This window comes from Seriola lalandi, unplaced genomic scaffold (genome assembly GCF_002814215.2).
Source record: "Seriola lalandi dorsalis isolate HSWRI2012SDOR001 ecotype SW California unplaced genomic scaffold, Sedor1 jcf7180002054563, whole genome shotgun sequence".
NCBI classification, from domain to species: Eukaryota; Metazoa; Chordata; class Actinopteri; order Carangiformes; family Carangidae; genus Seriola; species Seriola lalandi.
The window spans coordinates 751,018-776,700 of NW_019525116.1; the positions used below are offsets into that span (position 1 = coordinate 751,018).

Sequence of the window (25,683 nt, forward strand, 5' to 3'; positions counted from 1 at the left end):
CACGCATGGACATACGCACATACAGCACCACTGGATAATCTGAGCTCCATCAACCTGACCGCATCAAGAGATTAAGATTAAAAGGGATTAAGATTTGGGATTCAGCGTCATACAGATATCACAATGTGAACCTTAATCACAGCACGCGGTGATGCGGGACCCAGTTTCAGTTTTGCAGTGGCACATTATGACCTGTCCCCAGGGTCAGTGGTGGACAGAGTTTTTATATATTTTCTACTGATTTTTTTCTCCCAATCTATTCCCATTGCTGCCCCAAACATCATCAGACAGAAGATATGAGTTAAATATTACATCTAACCCACCCTCTAACATCCTGATTTTAACATTAGTCAAGAGAACAAGATGAAAATCAGTGTTGTTATATATATAAACTGTATAACCGGTGGAATGTGTTGCTAAACTTTTTTAATTATGCTCCATAGTTCATTCACTTTGGGTCCATGATCTGCTGTTTTCACTTTCACTTGGTGTTAAAATGCGTCATTATGCATCATTTTCCTCTCACAGACAAATCATTGAATTCATAAGAACAGGAAAACGCACCCTTGCTTAGTAAAAGACAGTCAGGAGTCAAACCCAGCTGACATTAGGCGAGAGGCGAGGAACACCCAGGAGGGGTCACCAGGGCTGACACACAGCGACTTTGTAAACATACCATTTCCAAAGGTGATGAATTCAGAGATCATTTGTTAAAATTAACTCTTTTGAACTTTCAAAACTTAAAAAAAAAATGTTTACCTACCTGGGTCCTTTAAATTATCATGTCATGCACTAGTTAAGCTTTGTTTTGTTTTGAACCCAATTATTATTAATAATTAGTAGATTATGACATGATCTACCAAGAATTCAAAATACAATAGAGCACAACTCAGCTCTTTGTGCGCTTATTGTAGACTGTCAACAGCAATAATACTGTGTCTTTGCCGTTATTTAATTCTCTTACATGCATTTTCACTGATACTGGCTGATATTTCGTGGTATATCGACATTTCCCTGTTGATGCAGCCAATCACACAGTGTGGAACTTTGCTGTAGTAAAAGGGTGGGGGCACCAGAGGAGTGGAGAGGTGGGGAGGGAGAAGCGGAACCCGGATGCTAATGCTGACCGATGAAGAGAGGGAAGCTGGAGAGAAGCAGAAGGAGGAGTGGGGGAAAAAGAGAAAGAGAAGCAGCAGCAGCAGTAGCAGCAGCAGCAGCAGCAGCGGGGCGGAGGAGGCCATCCCGTGAATGATGAACACTCCAGTGGATGCGCGTAACTTCTGACAACCTGAGAGATTATTTTCTCCAAGGCGATTTTTTTTAAAAAATTTTTTGCAAGCCTACTTGTGCGCTCAGCAACAGTGTAGCTCCGGCTGAGGGAGGAGATGTGGTGATATCATGAGCATAGCCGGCCAGGGGCAGAGAGACAGAGAGACAGAGAGGAAGAGAGAGAGAGTGGGAGAGGGAGAGGGAGGGAGGAAGAGGGAGCAGAGGGAGGAGAGGCGGGGAGTCGGCTATCACCAAACCAGCTGAGGATGCTTGTTGTTTCTAGAAACAGGATTAATCACCGGGCCGAGCGCTGATCGTACCCCGGCACACCGAGCGCACCTCTCCCCGCTGCAGCTGTCCTGACCGCGGGCGCATTTCGCCTGTCTGGCCCGGTCTGCCCGAGGCTGTTTGCCTTTTTGATGCTCTCCCCCCTCTTCCTCTATTTCCTGATGCAGGGCCGGGGAGGGGGTGAGCCAAAGTGTGCACCGGATATTGGAAAACCCATTCTTCTTGCTGATGCTGTTGTGATAATAGATTATTATCTGGACAACGCCGCGTCTGCACAGGAAGGCAGATCCTGACCAAACGGGGCCTGGCTTGAGGAAAAAAAAAGGGCGAATTATGAAAACATTTTCGGACGGTAGCAGCAGCGAGGAGGGGGGTCCCTGATATCGATCAGAGAATGGATTCAATCAGGGCATTCTGACTTGGGATATTTGAGACTCTGCTCCAACAGAAATCAATCTGTGGCAAATGTAGCCTTCCTGTCCAGGTCTGAATGAGATTTTTTTTTCTTTTCTGCTCCACTTTTGTCCAGCTGCATAAGCTATATAGGATCAATCAGCTTTAAACTACTGTTATTTATAGCAGGGGTGGGTTTGATGTACTATTCACTGGCTCCGGCCAAACCTCACAACGTCCCTTTCTTTGCTGATCTTTTCTACCTTCCCTCTGAATGATGCTGCTGTAGTGAAAGAGACACAACCCGGTACTGGAAAATACTTTATTCTAGGCCTTATAGAGTGGAAACTCCCAGCACGGACCTGACCGCATGACAAACAAGTGCATGGGAGTAGCCTGCAGGGCCCGGCTTTAGATCACGACCAGTCCTCCGCACCTCCTCTCCTCTCCTCTCCTCTCCTCTCCTCTCCACCGCCGACTGTGATGTGCGTTACGGCATTACGCACGGAGCAGCACCGAGCACTATCTTGATCTGCCTTATATCAGGAATAGGAATATCATCTCGGGAAGGATGAGCAGCAAGGAGCTGACGGTGGGCCAGTCCAGCCAGTACGTGGGGCCTTACAGGCTGGAGAAGACCCTCGGGAAGGGACAGACAGGTAGGAACCTCCTACATTACCTCGAGTCTTGCAGCAAGGCAGATAAGACTGTCTGCGAGGTGCATCAGCTGATTCCAGGGTCTTACACACCCTTTAACATTCCTATGATATTCAGAGCTCATGGTTTAATCATCATCCTTGTTGCTTGTCTTCTTATCTTCAGTGGTTTTATTCTGCTACGACCTGAAATTCATTACAGGGTCTATTTTTTAGTATTTGCTGAGGGAGAAGGCATCAGCGGGCCTCCTAACAAATATTCCAATCAGTCTTTTGTTGAGCTGAGTTTGGCCAATGTTTGTGACAATGTCAGTAAAGCCTTTTGAATTATTTATGACACCCCTTCCTTCCAGTTTTCACACTGAATGTTGATTTCTGATATTCAAACATTTGCCTCCTCTCTCTCCCTCTCTCTCTTCCTCTTTGGATCTGCAGGGCTGGTGAAGTTGGGTGTCCACTGTATAACAGGACAGAAGGTGGCCATAAAGATTGTCAACAGAGAGAAACTCTCTGAATCAGTTCTAATGAAGGTACAGCACTTATCTATCTATCTAACCATCTATCTATCTATCTATCTATCTATCTATCTATCTATCTATCTATGCGCTGTGTCGACTGGGCCAGTAGTCTGGCAGCAATTATAGTGGCTATAGGCCCAAATCATGTTAGGCTTGCACTCTCCAACCTACAGAAATAGAGTCTTTATTTTTGTCAAGAAAAGCCCATCAGTGTGTTGTAACTTGGAGCTGCCGAGTGTGTGGGCACTGCTTCTGTGTACCAAACAATAGAGATGATTTCAGTCTGCTAATTAAGCCCCTCTGATGAAAGCTGCTGCAGCTGAAACACACTGGACTGAAATAAAAAAATTTATTAAATAGCTTTTATAAGCTGGTGTTTCTAATGTGGCTGATTACTTGAAGTTTTGTGCAGTCTTTGTCTTTTTTTTTTTTTTAAACACAGCAGGTTGTGCAGGGAAAACTTTAGAAACAAGGAAGATGTTGTGGTATCATTTGTTTTAGTACATACAAATATATCAGTATCTCAATAACAATGATTTAATTAAAACCTGGGATTAGAGAATCAGACACTTGTAGATACGTTTCTGTAGGTTAAACCACATAAAATTGGTAAAATTTCAGTTTAATTCTTTGACCGAATGACAGATATTGGTAACAAGTGCAAAAAGAAAAAGCCACCCTTCAGCCCTGTACATGCCTCTGGTCCTCAGTCCTCTGGTTTATACAGTAGTGCTGATTTGTATTGCTTTGGAAAGTTGCCCATTGCCTACTGCTAACTGCCAGTAACTGCATTGCTGGGCTGCTGCCTGTTAGCTTTGGCTGGGAAGGTCAGCTAAAGCACATTGAAAGGAGCTATTAGTACGTTTTGCTACTGCTACATAGCCAATGTTAGCATTAACAGCTATTTACTTAACAGTCTAGAAAAAAACCTAATTCCTTTACTCACTGTCTCCACTGGTTGAAAGCAAACCTCTTTTTTTGCTTCTATTTCTATCACTTCTTTTCTTCTACTCAAGTTAGCATGCTAACCAGACTATCACACTATCTTGTCACTTTCCGATGCCGAGTCACTGGAGCGTCCAGTCTGCCCTGCCCTGCTCAGAGGGCATATTATAACCTCTTGACTTGTAAATGCAATGATGACTGAAGCTCTTACCAAGACTGGTAAGTAAACAGCTGTTAATGCTAACACTGGCTATTTAGCAAAAGCAAAACTTACAAAGAGGTCCTTTAAACTACAAGGAAGTGAAGTAGCTTTTTAATGTTGGTGCTTTACATGTGGCTTTGTCGCTTTTTTGTCTTCCTGCTCATCATATCATAGATAAACAGATTATGTCTTATCTGTCATAACTACGACAGGTTGTAAACACAACATAAGCATAAATTCACATTTTAAAGTTAATATCAGCAACTTAGCTTATAGTAATCTTAGCAGAGCAGACAAGGAGCAACATTAGCATTCATTTGGAGCTGTTTTTCCACCACCAAGGAAATTTAAGTCTAACACTCACTCATCTTTTAGCTATGTTTTGATCTGAACCAGCCCCTGAGGGAAATATCCAGCTTGTTAGCTGCTAAATGCTTCACTAGCTACGTTCAGCACCTGGTCGCTAACTTCGTCTGTCTGAGATCTGATGCTAGGCAGTCAGCTTACAGCTGGTTTGTCAGAACTTTTTAACTAAAAACAGTTTGTAAACCGTGTTGTCGTGAGTGGTGACAATGTCAGAAAAGAGAAAAGTTGTGGGCAATGAAGCTAAAAAGAAGGTAAGAGGAGCTGCAGAGTCGGTCGGTTTGTCTATAAGAGTGACACATGAAACATAGTTATTAAGTTCATGGTTTATATAAAAATTAGTACAACTTTACTTTTAAATATGTCTGTAGCTAAACGGTGTGCTAGCTTGCGATGGTACATGACCCTGCATTTAAACTTGTTTCTGCCTTGAAGTCAATACTAAAAAACGTACAGAAACATTTAATACTGTCTCCTTCTGCTCCGCATTATACCTAACTCTCATATGTACTTCCCTGTTCCTTTTTACATTTCCGTTCCCATCATTTTTAACTTCCCTTCTCCTCCTCTTCTCTCCCTCTCCACGTCTCGCCCTCCCTCTGTCTATCCAGGTGGAGAGAGAAATAGCTATTCTTAAACTAATAGAGCACCCCCATGTTCTGAAGCTGCATGATGTCTATGAGAATAACAAATATCTGTGAGTATTTCTTTATCTTTCTCCTTTCTGATGACTTTTTTTTTTTTTTTTTCCAATCCTCTCTCTCTGGGTCTCTGCCAGAGCAGAAACAACCTTGAATCTGAAAGGGAAAAAAGCTTCTGTAAGACAAGACTGAGATAAATAACCACATGACATTAAAGATATACAAGGTTGTGAGTGTGTTTTTAAGTGTGGATGCATTTGCATGTATAGAGGAGGCAGCAGTGACTTAAGAGCACGAATGTCGATAGCAGGTTTTTAATTTTTTTTTAGGTGTTTGTTACCAAGGATCCTTCCCTTCCCTTGTTTTCACCTCTCTGACCTCGCTGCCCTTCTGTCTCTCAGGTACCTGGTTTTGGAGCATGTGTCTGGCGGAGAGTTGTTTGACTACCTGGTGAAGAAGGGCAGGCTGACCCCCAAAGAGGCCAGGAAGTTCTTCAGACAAATCATCTCTGCCCTCGACTTCTGCCACAGTCACTCCATATGGTCTGTGAGACACTTTCTGTTATATCTTCTTTAAATTGATTCATAAGTCATTTATTTTATAAGCCATTAGAAAATAATTCCTAGATCCTCTGCTATCATTTAATGCAACACATTGATGGAGTTGTTCATACTGACTATAGAGTCACACAAAAAAAGGTTCTTTACTGGTGGAAAAAATATTAAGATACAATAGTACCAGTACAATGTGAAAATATCCCAGTACAAGTTAAAATCCTGCATTTAAAATCCAACTCAAGTAACAGTACAGTACAGTTGTCATCAAACTGTACTTAAATATCGTGTGTGTGTGTGTGTGTGTGTGTGTGTGTGTGTGTGTGTGTGCAGTCACAGAGACCTGAAGCCAGAGAATCTTCTCCTGGATGAGAAGAACAACATCAGGATAGCAGACTTCGGCATGGCCTCGCTACAAGTCGGAGACAGCCTGCTGGAAACCAGTTGTGGGTGAGTACGAGGTTCAATCTTGCTTGTCTCCGTATGTGTGATACATCATCAACACGTGTGCAGAACATTAGGAACATCCACTCATGCCCTACTGTGCTTCTTTTTTACATAATCAATAGCTTTATTCATCAGAAGCTTAAACATTTTTAAACCATCTGCCCGTCAGGAGGAACATGGATTTAACAGATAAAATTAGTAAGGGATTGTAGCTCTCACTTGGATTCACCTATTCACTCTACTCCATGGATAAAAGAGCAGGTGTGCTTGTTTTTTGTACACTCAGGCTAGAGTTTCACATTAATCAGCGCCCTATGCACACGTGAATTCAATCATTTAATCATTTCCCTCTTCTGTCTTTACAGATCCCCGCATTATGCTTGCCCAGAGGTCATAAGGGTAAGTTACCTACCTCTCAGTGTGTGTGTGTGTGTGTGTGTGTGTGTGTGTGTGTGTGTATGTGTTTTTGCATTCCTAATGCTTCCCTGTCCTTGCGTTCATGTATCAGGGGGAGAAGTACGATGGTCGCAGGGCAGATGTTTGGAGTTGTGGAGTCATCCTCTTTGCTCTTCTTGTGGTAAGAACATCCTTTTATTATTTTTTTTCTTCCAGTTATTAGCTGCTTGTCTTTCCCCTTTGATTCCTGCATTTCATCTCATGTAGAACAATATTCACATTGAACTTTATACATGGTTTTCTTGCTAGTCTGACTGTCATCTTATCAGTGTGCAGTATTAAAGGTACCTCATGGAGCTTTTGGCCACGTTTTGATGATTGAATTGTTTTGTTTGTATCTTGTGCTCGACGGCCCTTGTGAGGGTTGTGAGGATACATGAGCGTGTGGGCCACACAATACACGATTTCACATGTTTCTCCTGATTGACAGTTTGTGGTGGTAACGTGCCAAGAACCGTAGCAGTGCACCAACACAAAACAGGGAAGAAAAATGCTGTTAGTGAACACGGAGGCAAAAAATAAATTTTTTAAAATACAGATACAATGGAGTTTGTAAAGACGTAGCTATCTTTGTCTACAAGAAAACTCCACAGGGTACCTTAAAAGGATTAGTTTGACAAAGGCAGCGAAATCCGCCCACAAGCTCCTCTAAAGCTCGGATTGAACAAACAACATACAGTATAACGTGTTCATGTGTCAGCTCTAGAGGTGCTGGTGGGTGGATTTTGTTACCTCTGGACAGAGCCAGGCTAGCTGTTCACCCTTTTTTCATTCTTTATGCTAAGCTAAGTTAAGCTAAGCTAACCAACTGTAAGAACGTGAATAAGTATTTCCCAAAATGTTGAACTATTCCTTTATCTTTAAAAACATACAGTCCTATAGTCTTTTCCATTTCTCATCATTGTTCTTCCTCTCCCTGTGTCTCCCCATCCCTTCCCAGGGTGCCTTGCCCTTCGACCACGACAACCTGCGGCAGCTTCTAGAGAAAGTGAAGAGCGGAGTGTTCCACATGCCCCACTTTATACCTCCTGACTGCCAAGCTTTGCTGAAGGGGATGATAGAAGTCAACCCTGACAAGAGACTCACGGTGAGGAGGGGGAGATCGTGGGGAGGAGGGAGACTGAAAAAAAACCACCTTAAAGAATATCTAAAAGGGACGCACTTTGAACGTCTGGGTCTGTGGCAGGGACATGGTCCGTGGATCCATCAATGAACAATAATAAAACTCCATTGTAGAAGTTGATGAGGTACAAAATGAGATGCATGTTTTCATTTATAGTGTCAATACACTGCAGTGCAATGATGAGATATGACATTTTGAGTAGGTTGTACAATCATGGAGGATATTGGCAAAAAATGATCAATAAAAATAATCTATTGTAGAGAAATCTAATGTATGTATAGGGGCATAGTTTCATTATGTCAGTCAGTGGGAGAAGAGGAATATCAGACACTATCAACATGACTCAGCAAGTCAAAGAGTGAAACAGTATACATGAGCCTACTTACTGAAGGTACTGTATATTTATTTTGGTGCACCCCTCACAGAGGACCCAGAAGAGCAGCCATCACATCCACAATCGTGGCCATGATGAACAAAACTGACCATTTGCAAAACTCATGCAAAAAGTCAGAGCTTAGCAACCGGCTGACCTGTCAAGATTTAGATCTCTGGGGCATGGGGCTGTAGTAAGAGTGATACTCAGTGTGTTTAGAGCTTGGATTTTCCAAAACTAACAACACAAGAGCATACGTGTTAAGAATGAATTCAACAAAGTGCTGCCATAGCTGCAAACGTTAGCATTCCCGACCCGATGTGCTAACTACCAACAGCTGTAAACCTGCCTTACTGATAGGGTCAAGGAGCCTGGACGAACATACATTAGTTGGTAGGGTTACAGGTCATGTTAAAATAGCATACCCATGGTCTTGTGTTGAAGTCTGTTAACCCCTCAGATAGTGTTCCCTGTGGTGGCGACTTCCTGTCGTACCAGCTCTGGACATTAGCAGCTGTCTACTGCTCTTTATTGCATTTCAGGAGGTTTTCACTGCAGCAACCAACCATACAAACAATGTTGCCCAAGATAGCATTATGTTAGCCAAACACGTTAGTGAGTCTATGTCCTAAAAGCTTTTCTCTTGTAAGGTTAAAAGTGAAAATATACTCTCTGGGTAGTTTATAAGTATACAAGCTGAGCCTCCCTAGCAATACAAGGATTAACTAACTCTACAGTGCAATAAAAGAACAATACTATTTTTATTTTTTTATTTCCACATCTTCCATATGGATCAACCACTGGTTGGGATGCTGAAGTTTTGTCTGGGACATGCAGCTTTAGCCTCAGTCTTTTAGCACAATATCCTGTATACAGCCAAGACTCTTTTACAGGGTTCTCCTTTTAGAACAAGTCCACTGTAAAACATAAAAAAAAACTAGATACAGCTGGTAAAATCTGTCTGCAAGAGTTGTCATCTCAGCTGACAGAAACATTGGTCACTGTCTAGAAATGTGCTTTTGTATTCCTCTGTTTGAAATAAAGGGCTAATTGTTCCAGGAATTATACAGAAATCTAAGAGGTAAATCTCCTTCCAGGCATAGCAGCAGGACATAAGGAGGTAGATAGCAAAATGAAACATCTGGCCCAACATACGCCTGGGTCCTCGGCCCGAGTCTGGCCCATATCTGGGCAGATTCTGGCTGTTATACTATGGTATTGACAGCCGCAAGATTTTGTGTGTGCACGCCAGAATAGGCCCAGATGTGGTTGTAGTATCTGACAATCATGCTGTATATGGGGCGTGGAACCAGGCGTGCAGAAAACAAGCATGGGCTGGATTTATTTTGCTACCTGGGTTGGGGCTTTTCAAATGGTCAATCGTTGCTGCTCGTGTTGCACCACATCAGTTCTACAGCTCACCAAGCATAAGCTTGGCATTTAACAGGGGGGAAGGAAAGAAAATAAAAGCCCCAGCCCCAGGCTTTGTTTCGAGATGTGACAGAAATGAACCCTGACAGAGGGAGGACGATGGAGAGAGGATGAGGAAGGTGGAAGGAACAGAGCACAAGGATGAGCTTAAGGTATTGCTTACAGGCAGGAGGAGGTCGAGTCAGCCATGACAGGACTTTTTATTTCCGTCCTCAGAGGAAAGTTAGCAGTTTACGAGGAGAAGAGACCAAGATGTAGAGAGGATGTAGGGAGGGAGAGAGGTATATGCATGTACAATATGAATGGATGGATGGATGAAGTTGCTGAAAAGAAGGCTCTTTTCCTTTTCACCCAAATGTCAACTTTCCATACTGAAAGCAAGGCTTGAAAAGAGACTGTCAGTCCAGGGAGAGACAGAAGGGAAGGGAGGGGAGGGTGAGTGAATGAATAAATGAATGACTGAGTGAAAGGACTGCTCGAAGAAATTCCACCGCACTCGGCTGCAGGTTATAAAAGGAAGCTGGGATAAAGCTGGCATGTGGGGTTGGAAATGAATTCCTGGTTATCAGACAGAAAAGACAGAGGTAGCTGTGATAATGTGGTTGGCATGGTGCTGTAAAGTAAGGACAAGAAAGGAAAAAGTCTGGTCAGTTAGTCATTCGGCTAAAACAGAGCAGATTTAATCAAAGCTGTGGGTTTGTCTGAAGAGCTGTTGATTAATGAAGCCTGAAACCAGGTCAGACTGTCTCTCTCTGTCTGCCTGTCTGCTAGTTCCCTCCATGGAAACCACCCACTATGCAAGGAGACAGATTTCAAACCAGAATATCTTCAGTTAGCAAGCAGAGCATTAGGAAACCAACCAGGACATCTTCAGTTTTTCATCATATTCTTATCGGTTAGGGAGCGGGAATGTTGGAGTGTCTCCTCTGTGCAGCATACAGCACTTCATAACCGAGTTAACGAATGCAAAGCTCTGACTGTGTGCAGCTGCAAGCCACTCTCCTGTCTGCAGATGCACAAATATAGTGTTCACGGTAGCCCCACTTTTGACTTTTTACATTATTGCAGAACTGCAGCTGTTCAAGTACTCCACTCCCCAAGAGACGCTGTGCAGCACTGATGCGATGGCTAACACTGTATGCAGTCCTAATGCAGAGAGGGGACTTGTACAGAGTATATAATGCACCAGGGGATTTAGGAGTGCTGGAGTAAACTTCTCCTGGGGTCATGAAATGTAGAAGCAGGAGTCTACAGCCTGCAGCTAGTGGCCTTGAGGCTTTACTTGGACACAGAGGTGCTTAGAGCTAAAAGCTAATGTCAGCATGCTGCCATCCTTTCAGTGGCAATGCTAACATGCTGATGTGAAGCATGAAGCAGGTGTAGTGTTTACCATGTTCGCCATCTCACTCAGCATGCTAACATTTGTTAATTAGCAATAAACACAGCACAGCTGAGGCTGATGGGAATGCCATTCGCTTTGCAGGTATTTACTCATCAACCAAAGTATTGGACACATTAAAACATTAAAAGGCTCCTGAAACACATATGCGACTTTCCAGAGCAGCTAAACTAAACATTACAAGCTTAAACCTTCCATAAGCAGTGTTCACCCAGTGTTCAGTTGTACAGTAGACGCTTCGTCTTTATTTTATTGCTGTTATTGCAGGGTTAAATCAGCTGTAACAATGGGAGGGCATGTTTTCATGTCAATCAGTGCTTTAATACTGTCTTGTTTTTTTTTTTGTTTTTTTTATGATTACAGCTAGAAGCAATACAGAAACACGCCTGGTACCAGTAAGTTGCACATTCATTTTTAAATTAAATCAGCCTGATCTAGTGTCATACCAGCCTATATTGGTATCCTTCCTTTGTTGGGAATTTTACGTTTACTTCTCCCTCAGTGGACATTAAATCTGTGTATTGTAGGACCTTACTGTCTATCAATGCTTGCTGTGAACTTTTACAGTTAGAACCTAATGTGTCTAACTGTACATACTAACTACACATACTGATGTTTTCCTGTCAGGAGTGGTCGTAATGAGCCTTGCCCAGAGCAGCCGCCTCCTCGCCGTGTGTGTGTGAAGAGGATCCTGTCCTTAACAGAGCTGGACCCTGACGTGCTGGAGAGCATGTACTCTTTAGGGTGCTTCAGAGACCGGGTCAAACTCACACAGGACCTTACAAGTGAGGAGTGAGTAAATATAACCCATCAAACATTTCCACTTTAAATGTTGAGAAGCAAATATGCTGTGATATAAAGCAATAAGAATCTGTACATACATGAGAGCTCAGTACTCATGGGTCAGACTACACCCATCTTCAAACGTGGCCTTCATATCGATCTTAACCACACACCTGTAAAGTTTTGTGACGGTATCTTTCATGGTTGTGACACTATTGTGGTGACAAAGACATAAACACCTGCCAAAGTACTGTCAAAACTGTCTCTGTGGTAGTTCCCGCTATAGTAGGTGTCTCCAGGACAACACTTTGCCATGATGACACACATACACAGACTGACAAGGTGAAAACAATACCAGCCTCACTATCACAGCTGGTAAACATACAGCTATGTCTCAGTTGTATCTACTGACCCCTGCCTATGAGTTTAATATACACAGAACACAGACATGAAGTCTCGCTGAGACCATATGCAGTTTGCAAATACAGGTGTGCTTGTATTCACGCTAAAATAAAGAAGTTATAATTGTGTGTATATTTAACTAAATTCTCTCTCATTGTGCTTTTTGTCTTGTTGTGGCCAGTTAGTTACTTACTTCATTAATCTGCCTGGAATGACAAGAATGAGAGCAACAATATCAACAATGTCTCTTTTATCTCTCTCTCTCTTTCTGTCCGCCCATCCTTTATATTCCAAACTGATCTGACTTCTCACTATTCACAATGCAGCAGCAGCAGCAGCAGTAGTAGTGCAGTCCTGTTCAACAAGAAAAGCAAACAAATTTGAGGCATTCAGATTAAAAGCTGCACCAATAAATATTTTTATAGTAACCAGGGATGAAATGACTATGTGTGCAGGTGCTACCTGCCCAGCAACAAACAGCAGACAGACAACTTTAGCGACTAGCTGGTGAACACAGTGGAGCATTGAGCATTCCTTATAGTGAGAACCCATGATAGAGCTAAATATTGGATTTCAGATCGTCAGTTGAGGGCGGGTTTGTGAAGGCTATTGCTACATAGTCAACATTGCTATTAACAGCTGTTTACTTACCAGCCTTGTCAAGAGCTTCAACCATCATTGCATTTATAATACAAGAGGTTATAATACTCCCTCTGAGCAGCACCACGTATTCAGGGCAGACTGGACGCGACAGTGACTCGGTATCGGAAAGTGACAAGATTAGCCAACCGAGCCAGAGCTAGCTGGTTAGGATTGAGTAAAAGAAAAGAAGTAATAGAAATAGAATCCTGAACTTGAAATGTTTCTTACCCTTACCCTGCCCCAAGTGGCCAGATCTATAAAAGCAGGTTTAAATTGTGCTACAGTTGCGGTGACCCTTGTTAATATTAACAATAGATATTTTGCTAAATTAGTTTGTGGGCTAATTAAGGCAAAACAAAAATGTCAACTGTTAACTGTGTTGAATAGTTTGAAACAATGCAAAGTTTAAAGTTTCTCATTCATTTTTATTTAGAAACAGTTCATTAAATGCTACTTAATATATGACCTGACCTGCCCAGTAATTACAAGTTTTGCCATTATTTACACTTTCAGACACTCAATAGTTGTCAGAAGAGTCGTGACGACCCTGAAAAGCCTCATTCTTTTTGTGTCTTTTTTTTCTGCCAGTCAACCTCTTTCTGTGTCTTTTGTCTTTGTCTCTAACCTTTGATCTCTGTGTCTCTCTGCGTCTCTTTCTGCAGGGAGAACCAGGAGAAGATGATCTACTACCTCCTGTTGGACAGGAAGGAGCGATACCCCAGCTGTGAGGACGAGGATCTGCCACCCAGAAATGACGTTGGTGAGAAGTGTTGCTCTTTCACCATAAATACAGTTCAAACTTTAGAACTTTATAAGATGTAAATATTTTTTCCCATCTCCATTTTCCATCCTCTTTTAATAATATTTCTCTCCTCCAAGACCCGCCCAGGAAGCGTGTGGACTCCCCCATGTTGACACGCCATGGCCGCTGTCGTCCAGAGAGGAAGAGCCTGGAAGTCCTCAGTGTCACAGAACAGGGGTCTCCCACGCCACCTCGCAGGGCCCTGGACACTAATGCACACAGCCAGAGGTATGAACCAACACTGATGTATCATGATATTTTTTAGCTGATTGAAAATTTTGGCAGTAGTCAAATTAATATCACAATTACACATGGGACTAATAATCATAACTTTAAGATTATAAACTACAGAATGGTCTTTTGATTGCTGAATGTCTGATTCACCTCGATGACTCTTGTTGCTGTCTTCAAAAGGTCTCGTTCAGTCAGCGGGGCTTCCACAGGTCTGTCCTCCAGTCCAATCAGCAGTCCCAGGGTAAGAGCTTCGTTCTACTCTATTCTACCCTGCTCCGTTCAACTCTACTTTACATTATCAGAGCTTTTCTTTTCTCTTCTCTGGTCGACTTTACCTCCATTTTTCTGTGTGCGCAGCAGTGAAGGAAGCATTTCAATCACATTTAGTCACATACAGAAGCAACTGCTGTATTAATGCCATATTTCTCCAGCGTGCATTATTTAATGTGATACGTTTGTGACAGTGATGTTTACTGACTGCATCATGTATCAATAACCAGAGTAAGAAATAGGATTTGACCTGAGTTACATGAGATCAATACCACTCTTATGTCTGCACTGTAAATATGAGGCAACCACCAGCAGCTGGTTCTCTTAGCTTAATACAAAGACTAGGAACAGCTTACCAGAACCTGTGATGTTCAAAATTAACACATTATATCTTTTTTGTTTAACCTGTATACAAAGTATTAAAGGTCCAATGTTGTATAAAGTGAGATTTCCATGTATTTCTTGATTATAAAGCAATTCTAGGTTCTATATTAATACTGTGAAAGTATCAAAGCGCTCAGTCCACAGAGAAATGTACACAGTCTGAATTCAGAAACTGAGCCTTAAAACAAGCCAACAGGACTTCTGTAACTTTGTGATGTCACAACAAAGTAGTCATCACCTTCAGCCATGCCCCAGGCTCTGCCCACCTGGACACCACCATCCAACCTTACAGGATTTGGTTGATTTGGTGTTTACCTGAAATCTTCACTCAGAAAGCAGTCAGCCAATCAGAAGAGAATCTCAGAGCCTCCTCTCTTCTGATTGGCTCACCGACCTTTCGTTACTAGAGCTCCAGAGAGAAGCCCGAAAAAAAAACTACATAGAGATGGTTTTTGGTTTTTAAAACCACAAATATGTCTTCTTATGGATCAACGCTTCAAATGTCACACAGGAAAGGTGTAAAATATGGACCTTTAAAATGACACATTGTGGTTTTATGTGGGGGAACCAACAACAAACAAGACATAAGCTGGTAATTAGTGAGCTTTAGAAGTGCTAGATTTACTTTGGACAAAGTCAGGTTAGCTGCTCCAGTATGTAAATGAACTGACTGCTGCTAGTAGCTTCATATTTACAGTACAAACGTGAGAGTAGTATCAATTCTATTGGACATTAACAGCATATAGCTTACACACTATAGTAAACATCATCGGCTGCTTCACTATATAAATATCAGTTTTGGCCATCAAAAACACAAAAACAAATTTCCTGTGATGATCTATTTTCTCTCCGGCTCAGACTGTCACTGCTGGTCATGCTTCTCCATCATACTGTCACATTGTCAGCCATGCACATTCTCATTTCATGGACACACTGTGCTGCCTCCTACAAAAGTCAATGAAAAGGACTAAAACGCACACACATAACTGTACCTAAGGCTAGAGATAAAAATTCAGATTCCCTTTGGTACATCTGATCGAGGCTTGTTGAAGAATTGTGTCCATGAATCATAATTCATGACCATTACTTTCTGTCCATCCCTCTTTCCCTCCTTCTCCCCATATTTCTCTGTCTGCCCATCAGAGCCCGGTCTTCACTTTCAGCCAATCAGAAGTCACCTCCGCTTCCTCCTCCAAAGACCCCAAACCAGGAAGTGCTTCCACCTCTCGGCCTACCCGCCCAACGCCTGACCCAAAAACCCAGACCCTGCCCTCAAAGGGCCCCGCTGAACGGCCCCAGCTTCACTCCATGAAGTCCCTCCCTCTTCAGGCTCCACGTTCCCCTTCCCCATCTCCATCCCCGCTCCTCTCCCCCATCCCACGCTTCTTCAACTTCCCCTCTCCATCTGTCTTCAAGTCCAAGAACGTCCACTCGTCCTCTAACTCCTCTGCCACCCCTCCTCCTGTTTCGCAGGTCACGCCACAGGGCTCACCGCTACCCACCCCACTGGGCACGCCTGTGCACCAAATCCAACACCCTTCCTCCACCACCCCTCCCTCCTCTTCCTCGTCGTCTTCTTCTTCCAGAGCAGACGGAGCCGGCGGGGCATCTCTGTCGCTGACCCCGCCCTCCAGCCCGGGCGGCAGTGGCGGGATGGCCGCCTCAAGCTCCGCCCACTGGAGAACAAGGCTCAACTCATTCAAAAACAACCTGCTGGGCTCGCCGCGCTTCCATCGGCGCAAACTGCAAGGTGAGCGAAGCTGAAGACAAAGTGAATGATGAGATGAGAGATAATGTTACATCTTAAAAATGGACCAGGTGCCGCTCCAATCAGGGCTCAGCGGGTGAGGAAGTTGGCGACGCCAATCTCACCCCAGGGTCCACTTTTATGTCGCATAGACATTACAGTTCCACAAGAGGGGTAAGACACACAAGTGTGAACTTAATGCTCTGGCAACAGTTTAAACAATCAGATTTACCCTACTCTAGATCTGTATCCAAGATAGAATCTATTATTACCAAGAAACAAGCCTGTGGCTGTGTTGAGTAATGTATGATTCTGTGATCATTTGTAATTAGGGTAATTTAATTTGAGAGACTCACTGCCCTTTTCCTTTTGTCTCCTCTTCTTCTTTCTCTCTTTTTCTGTTTTTAGTCCCTACATCAGAGGACATGTCCAGTTTGACTCCAGAGTCCAGTCCAGAGTAAGTTCCCACACGTCCCAGTTTATCTGTCTTTTTTGTTCTGTCGAATACAAAACAACAACAGTTTGTTATGTTAGCTGACAAAACAGTTTCAACACACGGTCCGTTTAGTAGCTGTTCTGGAGCTTTCAAGGTTTCAAGATCCCGAATCAACTTGATCTGACTGAGTACAAACTGCCATGTCAGCTTTAGACGGAACATTTTTGTTAGTATTTTTCTTAGTTAACAAGACCAACAAAGCTAAAAGCAGGGGGAATACTGGTCGAATATTCACGAGGTGGCCAGAAACATGACTCCAAATGAATGCTTTTGCTAACGTATCTGCAGTTTGCTAGCATTGTTTGCTAGCAGAGGCTTTGCGTTTTCTTGTACTGGCCCCGTAGCTCTGTACTATTTTGTGACACCAGATCAAATTAGTTACGGCTCCTTACTTGATCTGTCCTGTGAATGTAATTTTGAACATAAATGCAGTGTGAGTTCACTGACGTCAGTAAAATAAAGTGTGAAACACTTGTTTATTTGCAGACTGGCCAAGAGGTCCTGGTTTGGGAACTTCATCAGCCTGGAGAAAGAGGAGCAGATCTTTGTTTTGATTCGAGACAAGCCGCTCAGCTCTATCAAGGCTGACATCGTCCACGCCTTTCTGTCCGTGAGTACGATCGAGCTCAGAGAAGCCCCTGCGACTGCCAGCATTACTTTATCTGCTTTTTTTGCCAAACGTTACCCCTTTTCTCCGGCCTCTCCAGATCCCGTCCCTCAGCCACAGCGTGGTGTCTCAGAACAGTTTCCGGGCAGAGTACAAGTCCTCTGGTGGCCCCTCTGTCTTCCAGAAGCCTGTCAAGTTTCAGGTATTATTTTATTTTTTAATCTTTTCAGCGCTGATAAAAGTTTAGGTCAAATTCTAGTCAACATTTCTGTGCATTTCAGAGTGTTTTATTTTAGGCATTAAATACAGTACATGTAGATTTAGGAAAGTGTTGAATGAAGCAGATACAGATGTGGAAATAATGCTTTCAAGAAGTTTTTGACTTCTTATTTTGTCAATATAACAAAGTATAAAGCTGCTATGAAACTAAAATAAAAGCAAATACCTCTTCCTCTACCTCTAAATCTTTATTTATAATCACATGAAATAATATTATACATATTATTATACAACAGTCAGGGTTTATAAATGCAAATAGAGGAGAAAAATGAAAGAAATAAAACTGTAATACAGTATATTTACATAAAGTCTGCAAAACGCTACAGTTAATGTTTCCACAAACAGAAACATATACCATCAGATATGCAGAAATGGCTGTGACTATTTTTAATGTGAAAACTGGTGGACACAGGTGGACATTGCTTTCTCCGAGGGAGAGAGAGAGCGAGAGAGGGAACGAGCGGAGAGGGAAGGAAGAAGGGAGATGGGCATCTACAGCGTCACCTTCACTCTAATAGCAGGTAAAAGAATATGTTTAAAGGGTGAAAGACAGAGACAGGATTGGTAATATAGCATATAAGGTGAACATGTGTATGTCAGTGTGCTACTTTTCTTTCTAAGTTGTCGTCCCCTCCCTCAGTAGCAGAGGCCAGAGGTGTGGTCACAGTATCTTGTTGAAGCTGTGACTGGATGTATTGTAATACATTCATGCATATGATGATGATGTTTTCTGAATTTCATTGTGTTTTGTCTATTTGCATGAGTTTTCTGAAGTTCCAGTGTGTTGAGCTCTCAGGGCCACCGTACATAACCCTACTGTCTTACTGTCATCACTACCATAGCATTGTTTTCAGCTGAAACAGGCACCTGCAGGCCACCACCCCTGTACCAACCAGCAGACAGACAAAGTTAGCAACTAGTTCATGAACACAGATTCAGAACAGAGACATGGAGTAACTGTAAAAACTGTAAATGGAGATCAATAACAGAGCTGAAAGGATTTTCATTCACTAGGTGGCCAGAAATGTAGCTCATTTCTGCTGCCCCCAAGTGGCCAAAAAAAGTTATTGCCTGGAATATATGGAATATGGTTTCAATGTGTATGTTCACTTTATATGCTTCAGATTTAATTTCTCCCAATTTTAAAAAAATGCTCTCTCAGCCAGGGCAAACTAAAATCTTTGACGAGCTGATCCTCTCTCCTCTCAGGTCCCAGTCGCAGATTCAAAAGAGTGGTGGAAACCATTCAGGCTCAGCTCCTGAGTACTCATGATCAGCCCTCTGTGCAGGCACTGGCTGGTGTGTAACACGCACACACGCACACACACACACACACACACACACACACACACACACACACACACACACACACATATATTCACTACATGTACCAGTAGTTGGTTTGTTTCACTCCTTCTCTCCCTGATTTCACCTCTTGCCGCTCAGATGAGAGGAACGGTCAGCTTTCCCGCCAGCCCAGCACTCCTTCGCGCCAGAACTCTCGGCGTTCTGAAAGTGGATCGGATCGGGAGCGGGGAGAGAGGGAGCGTGCAGCGGATGGGGGGAGCGGAAGTGGGAGCAGCAGTAGCACCGTCTTACAAAGGCGAGGGTCAGGGAAGGACAAGACCAGACTCCTCTCATCGTCAAACGGGACCCAGTCTCATCCCTGAGAAGAATGTTGTGGAAGAGAGGCCTTTCTCTCTTCCTTCCCTCCGTCCTTCCCACATTGTTTCCTTACCTGTTTCCTTACTTCCTGCCTTGCTTCCTACCATTACTCCCTAGCAATGGGATGGAGGAGGGGGAAGTTTTTCCTTGAAGCTGATCTGAGGATATGACGGAGGATTCCCCGCAAATGGCTGATTCTAGCAGAAATGGCGGACACAGGTCGAGCTGATCTCTAGTCAGCCTTCAAGGGCAGCTTCACCCCAGAGGGACGAGGCTAAAGACAGGATGTCCGAACAGTCCCACCTTACCAGAGAAATACATGAAAAAGCTCACAGCCGGGGAAACACACGGTTCACCCACTCCGACCAATCAAAGAAAGCACATTACCTTCCCACCGACCAATCACATGCAACACGTGGTTCAAATGTGACAGAAAACGTCCCGTCAGTTAGTCAAAATGGTACAGGAAGATGCTGGCCAATTACAAAGCACTTCAATGCATTCTCATCTATCATTTCCTGTCCAGCCAAATGTCGCCTGGATCATCAAGTCTCCTGAGCACCACCTGACCAAACACGATGAGTCACATGACCAGAAACCTGCTCTCCTCTCTTCTCGTCACTTTCTAATTGAAGACAAATGTGTAATTCGCAAGCAAAGCAACAAAACGATGATGTCTTTTGACAAAAAGAATGAGCGAGACCCGATTTAGACATGATACAAATAATGAGCAACCTTAATGTTGTACTCTAAGAGAGCGGAGGAAAGCAAGAAACAGAAATAACGGAGAATGGATCTGAGGTGGTCTACGTAATGTAGGCCTACAGCTAGGTGAAAATCAAAATAAAATGGACACAACTATTCCTTGAGGGTATGAGAAACAACGAAGTCCCACAATTATTTCTGAATTAAACTGATAAAGCTATGATACCATATTGCCTTTAACGGAGGAGGAAAAAGCGGATAGCTAGTTAGATTTAGCCCCATTTTCAGGACACTAGTCACACCACAGGTAGAATCTCTCACAAGTAAATACTCCCACTGGAAGAAAGGGAGAGGAATAGATAGAGATGAAACAGAGGATAGCTAGCAACGTGTATCCGTGTGGTTGCAAAGGAATGACAAAAGAACAAGTTGCCAAAAGCCTCTTCAGCTCACTTTGAGATGACGATGAAAGTCTTTTGTTTTGTTAAAGGATTAGTTGTAGTCTATCTTAATACAACATTGATATACCATGTGCACAATGAAAGAGTTATTGTAGTTTTTCCTGCTGTACATACTGGCTGTGAAAGATAAGGGACACAATCCACAACCATTGTTCCGTGCAAAATTGCGTTATAATTTTCAGCCTCAGCTAAGATGAGGCTTCAGCTGTCTTAAGATTCACTAAACCCCTCCTCTGTAAAGCAGTTGTCTAATCATATCTTAGCAACCAAGACTAGGGACAGCAGGCCTGTTAAACCTTGGATTTCTTATGAGACATACTCTTTTTTTTCTTTGTTTAGCATGGTAGATTTAAGACCACTTTATAAGGTTCTCATTTTAAAACAATTTTGAGTTTTCAACCAATTTGTGGCGCTAATGATAGCCTAATTAGCTAGCTAGCTACATGGTAGCTAATGATATAGTGAGTGAGACAGAACATGATAAATGTTTATGTAAACACTGAAAACAAATATAATATTATAAATATTATTTTAGTTCTGGTAAAACCAGGACAATTTGAGACATTTTAGTGTTTTACAGATATTTGTCGGGAATCGGGAAACCCACCTTGAAACCGGAACAGTCCTGGACCAACCAGGGCCATAACTTACAACTAAGGAAGTGCCTGAAAACCAAACAAACGTTGATGTATAATGTCACGAATGTCAGCCAGAGTTCGTTGTTAAGGGTAATTAATCCCAAACTTAACAAATATAGTGCTATATATAGACATCTCTACCATCATTCCTATAAGAGCAGTGCTCATGGATTGTTCCCAGATGTTTACCCCCACTGTTCGCCATATTCGAAGTGGTTTGTTAACACGTGAGGGTAAATATAAAAAATTCAAAGTTTTTTTGAATTGGCTAAATCTCCTGTATTAGTGTCAATGGTGAATTCTATTCAACTAGCGATTGTGGCTTAACTGCCATGTTGCCAGTGGCCTGTCAACACCTGTTTAGTTATTTCTGCCAGGTGGAGGATACCATAGCTGCCAGAAAGTGCCAATATTTCTGATTCAGATTTACAACTAGAAAATTACATTTCAAATATATGCTGCAGATGAGGCACAAGACTCGGACTGCTAAAACTTCATATTAACAACAGCTAAACTTTTGCGTTGTTCAATTGTTTTGTATCTTATCTCTTGTCAGGAAGGGATCACTTCAGAGCCAGTATGGAGAGGATAAGTGATTACAGTGACCAATAGCTCTTTCAGTGTATATATTGGCATGTGAGTAATGTATTAAGAATGATTTGAACCTGTCTTTTAACTGAGATGAAAACTAAAAGCCATGAAATTACAGTACTTGGAAACGTGGATAGAAAATAGAGAAGCTGGTCGAACCGGACAACCCAGTGTTTAATCTTTGTAGACCCACAATTAGGCAACCAAAACCCTTCCCATGTTCCTCTTAGACAATAGATGCAGAACGGTGCAGGGCTTACCAAAGCCCCAACAAAAGCCTCAAGAGGAGAAGAACAAAAAATGTAGAACTTTTCACAAGAGGGAAATTGAGAAAAAAAGAAAAAGGACGGGGTTGTGTCTTTTGTCATAAAGACTCTGCACACATGCCTGGAGAGAGGGGAAACGGGGAAATCGAGCCACACATGAAGAATGAAATTTTTGCTTGTTTGTCTTTTCTTTTTTTTTTTACTTTCCATTCCTTTTTCTTTGTCTCTGCTCTGGTCCTTCTGTGTTTTTTAAATGTTTTTGTGTGTGTGCCACCAGCAAAATCAAAATAGAGGGTGGCGCCAGCCATGTGAATGTCAAAAACTTTTTGAAATAATTGCAAAAGTGTAAACATATTTTTGTTCCATATATTTATTGAAAATGTATTTATTTATCTATTTATTTATTTGCCATGTATTTGTTTAAAGTGTGATTTTTTTTGTTTGTTTTTATTCATTTTTTTTGTATGAAAGGAACAGCGAGAGATTGGTGAAGACAGGGAAATGTAACTTTCAAGATGTCTGACACTGCAGAGCAAACCAGCTTTACCTGAGAAAAACAGAAAAATAATTCCTACCTTTTTTTTTTTTCTTTCTTTTTTTTTTTTAACTGATGCTTCAAAAATACACTCCAGCCAACCACCAGCAGGTCAAAGTTTTCCCTCATCCAGTGAAATATCTCAACATCTGCTGGATGAATTTGCACAACATTCATGTTCTCCTATACTTCTGACTTTGGGATCATCTGACTTTTGGTTTAGCTGAGTTGTCAGGTCAAAGTTTTGATTTGTCCACTACTTTTGATTTATGATCAAATACTGCAAAACTAACATTTCCATTAGCCTCAGATGCACTTTTTGTTTAGAGCTAACTGGGAAATGTTATCATGCTAACACACTAAACTAAGAAGGTGAACATGGCAAAACATTATACTACTAAACAATATCATGTTAGCATTGTCTATTTGAGCATGTTAGCATACTGTTGTTTTAGCTCTAAGCATAACTGTGTCTCACAGAGCTGCTAGCATGGCTGCAGGCTTTTAGACATGTTCAGAAGTGATAGACGTGGGCCTGTGTGAGGTACTTATACATAGTCAGTGTATTACCTGCAGTAGTTTGGAGAAGTAGACACGCTTTATTTTGAATATTTTCACCACTTTCCTTTGGAACTACATTTCCTCAACCATTGAACTACCGTATTCCTACGCACCAGCATACTTACACTTAGCTCTTTCTGACTCAAACAGCTGTGTGCGCTGTAGGTGCGCTTGTGCGTAGGAATACGATAGTTCAAAATAAAGCATACACTTATTACGTTTTTTCAGTGGGCATTTTTTTAATGCTTACCCCGTCCACTCTACTTCCACAAGTGTCTACTTCTCCAATCTGGCAGCACACCGATCTGAATCTACTACAGGTAGTACACCGACTATGTGTAAGTACCTCACACAACCCCACATCATATAACCTGAACTATTATTTTAAATGATTCATGAACAGCGACTGCAAACACAAATGTATTTTCCTGTCATTTTCATTCCCAGTGAAACAGTCAGTGTTCATTCATGCATACCAGCACCCCGCTGAAGCCATTACACATTCCTAATTGACTTTCAATAGTGTTTTCACTCACTCTGCGCACTTAACTGAATCTTAAATGACCAAGAATGGAGTGAAACACTCATTTGCAGTTTCAGCTGCCAGTTTCTGTACTTTCTCAGTCTTTCACAAATTCCTGGAAAGCTGGAAAAGGTGGTTACAAATTGTCAGTCAACATCCTAGACTGAGTTTACACAAGGGATTAACATCCAAATACAAACTGGACTCTTCAGATAAGCATCACGCCCTTAGGTGAGGTTTTGGTATGCAATAGTTTTTGAGAGCTTTGGGAAGTTTGCCTGTTCCTCTTGACAGTTTTGTGCTTTTCAGTTGCACAGCACCCTCAGTTGTTAAGTCTGTGCTGGGTTTTAACATTACATGTACATGTGTCTTTTCCCCTCTTGTGTAATTGGAGGCTTTCTGTTCCCATCCTGGCGCTCGAAGAAGGCCCCCTTAGGAGAATCTAGCAGTGAGGTGCACACATTGGAAAGGTCAAGAGGTCAGGGAGCTTTAAAGTTACACACACACACACACACACACACACACATACACGACAGAGAGTGTTTCGTCATGGTCTTTTGTTTTTTTTTAACACGAGGTCAGAGTCAACTTCACCTACATCCACTTTTAGAAAGAGAGAATCTAGTTTCAAGGATAGAAATGGGAAGAAAGCAGAAGAGGAAACAAGGCTGCTCCAGAGTTTGCTCCGCTCAGATTCAAAATCCATTCAAAGACGCAACGGGACCCTCACCACATTTGTGGTTGAGAGGCCCCCCCCCCCACTCGCTAAACTCTCCTATTGAAAGAGATCTCACCGCTTCATCCCTCACCCCCCCTTCACTCCCCCATTCAGCCATTCACTTAACATTTGCTACTACCCCCATTCCTCCTCTTTGTACCTCTTGAATCCTGCTCCACACCCATCCTCGTCCCAACTGCACATATCTCACCCCCTTATATAATCAGCACACCCCCACCCCTCCCCTCGTATACATTTTATACACTGTATACTTCAACGCAGATGCTGTGTACATTTGTATACACTGTATGCCTGTCTCTGTCTCCATTGTATGCCATTCATATCTATGTAGCATTCACTATCTTTTATCATCATTGTAGTCACCGTACCACTCTTCTTCTCATCATTATTGCTCATTCTTCCTCTGCAGATAGAATTATACGACTATAATCTCTTGTCTCCCGCCCAGGTGCCCCTTCGCCCCGTGCCCTGCCACACCCACATCCACGACCACCCCCTCATCTCGTGACCCTCCACTCCACACTGTAGAGAACGTTTTTTTTTTCACTCTGGAGAAATTCATGATGTCAGAAAAAAAACTTGAGGGAGGAGCAGGTGTGTGGGGGAGGGTGGGTCGAGAAAAACCGCTAACAAAATAAATGATGACAACAACGACGAAGAGAAATGTCTGTAGTATAATTACAAAAAAGGAAAAGTGCACTATTATGACAATGATTATTATTGCCTGTGAGAAATACTGACCAATAAACAACAATGGAAATATATATGGGTGTTTGTGTTCTGTTTCATGGTACACACTGTCTTTACTTTTATAGTTACTATTATAGTTCAGTATATACAGTATTAATGCCTAGCAACTAGGCTCTGACCTCGTCGCTCCCCACAAGGAAACATAAGCTGTGAATTTTTTTTATTTTGAACGCTATATTTGAAGACTGATTGTGTCACAGCGGCACAACTTAGCTGTCCCATTTTGAAGACTCCTTCCAATGAAAAGAGAAATACGGTCTTCTTTTCCTGGGCAACGAATGCTCCAGCGAGTGGGTTCTTCGTGGCCCAAAACAAATCCCAAAATTCATTTGGCATCGATATAGAAAATAATATGGCAGCAAACAGTCACCAACAGAAAGCCAAAGGATTAGACTTTTAAATATAAGCGTTAGGTTTCAGCTCAGTTGAACAGATGACGGTACCGACATTAAAAAACCAAGGGCCTTGAAACCTAGTTTTTGTTACATGTTGTCGAGGTTGCTAGGCAACAAGAGTGGCGCTTTGCGAATCAACAGCAAGGGCGG

General features: G+C 42.4%; 1 protein-coding gene across 1 annotated transcript; it reads left to right on the forward strand.

The window, feature by feature from the left end:
- Window positions 1-1,524: 1,524 nt before the first annotated feature.
- brsk1b (BR serine/threonine kinase 1b) lies at window positions 1,525-25,152 on the forward strand. Its single transcript, XM_023416263.2, has 20 exons — window positions 1,525-2,609; window positions 3,042-3,136; window positions 5,246-5,331; window positions 5,677-5,817; window positions 6,163-6,279; window positions 6,642-6,675; window positions 6,785-6,853; window positions 7,673-7,819; window positions 11,422-11,453; window positions 11,686-11,850; window positions 13,548-13,645; window positions 13,765-13,915; window positions 14,102-14,162; window positions 15,719-16,325; window positions 16,731-16,779; window positions 17,305-17,428; window positions 17,526-17,627; window positions 18,117-18,225; window positions 18,914-19,003; window positions 19,151-25,152. The coding sequence occupies exons 1-20, from the start codon at window positions 2,522-2,524 to the stop codon at window positions 19,372-19,374; spliced, it is 2,589 nt and encodes an 862-aa protein (XP_023272031.1). The 5' UTR covers window positions 1,525-2,521; the 3' UTR covers window positions 19,375-25,152.
- Window positions 25,153-25,683: the final 531 nt, after the last annotated feature.

Excerpts from the sequence above, each read along its gene's own strand:
- brsk1b (XM_023416263.2), top strand. The coding sequence starts at position 2,522 with ATGAGCAGCAAGGAGCTGACGGTGGGCCAGTCCAGCCAGTACGTGGGG. Across the intron at positions 3,137-5,245 it reads CTGAATCAGTTCTAATGAAG|GTGGAGAGAGAAATAGCTAT; the intron begins GTACAGCACTTA and ends CTGTCTATCCAG. Across the intron at positions 16,326-16,730 it reads CCATCGGCGCAAACTGCAAG|TCCCTACATCAGAGGACATG; the intron begins GTGAGCGAAGCT and ends TTCTGTTTTTAG.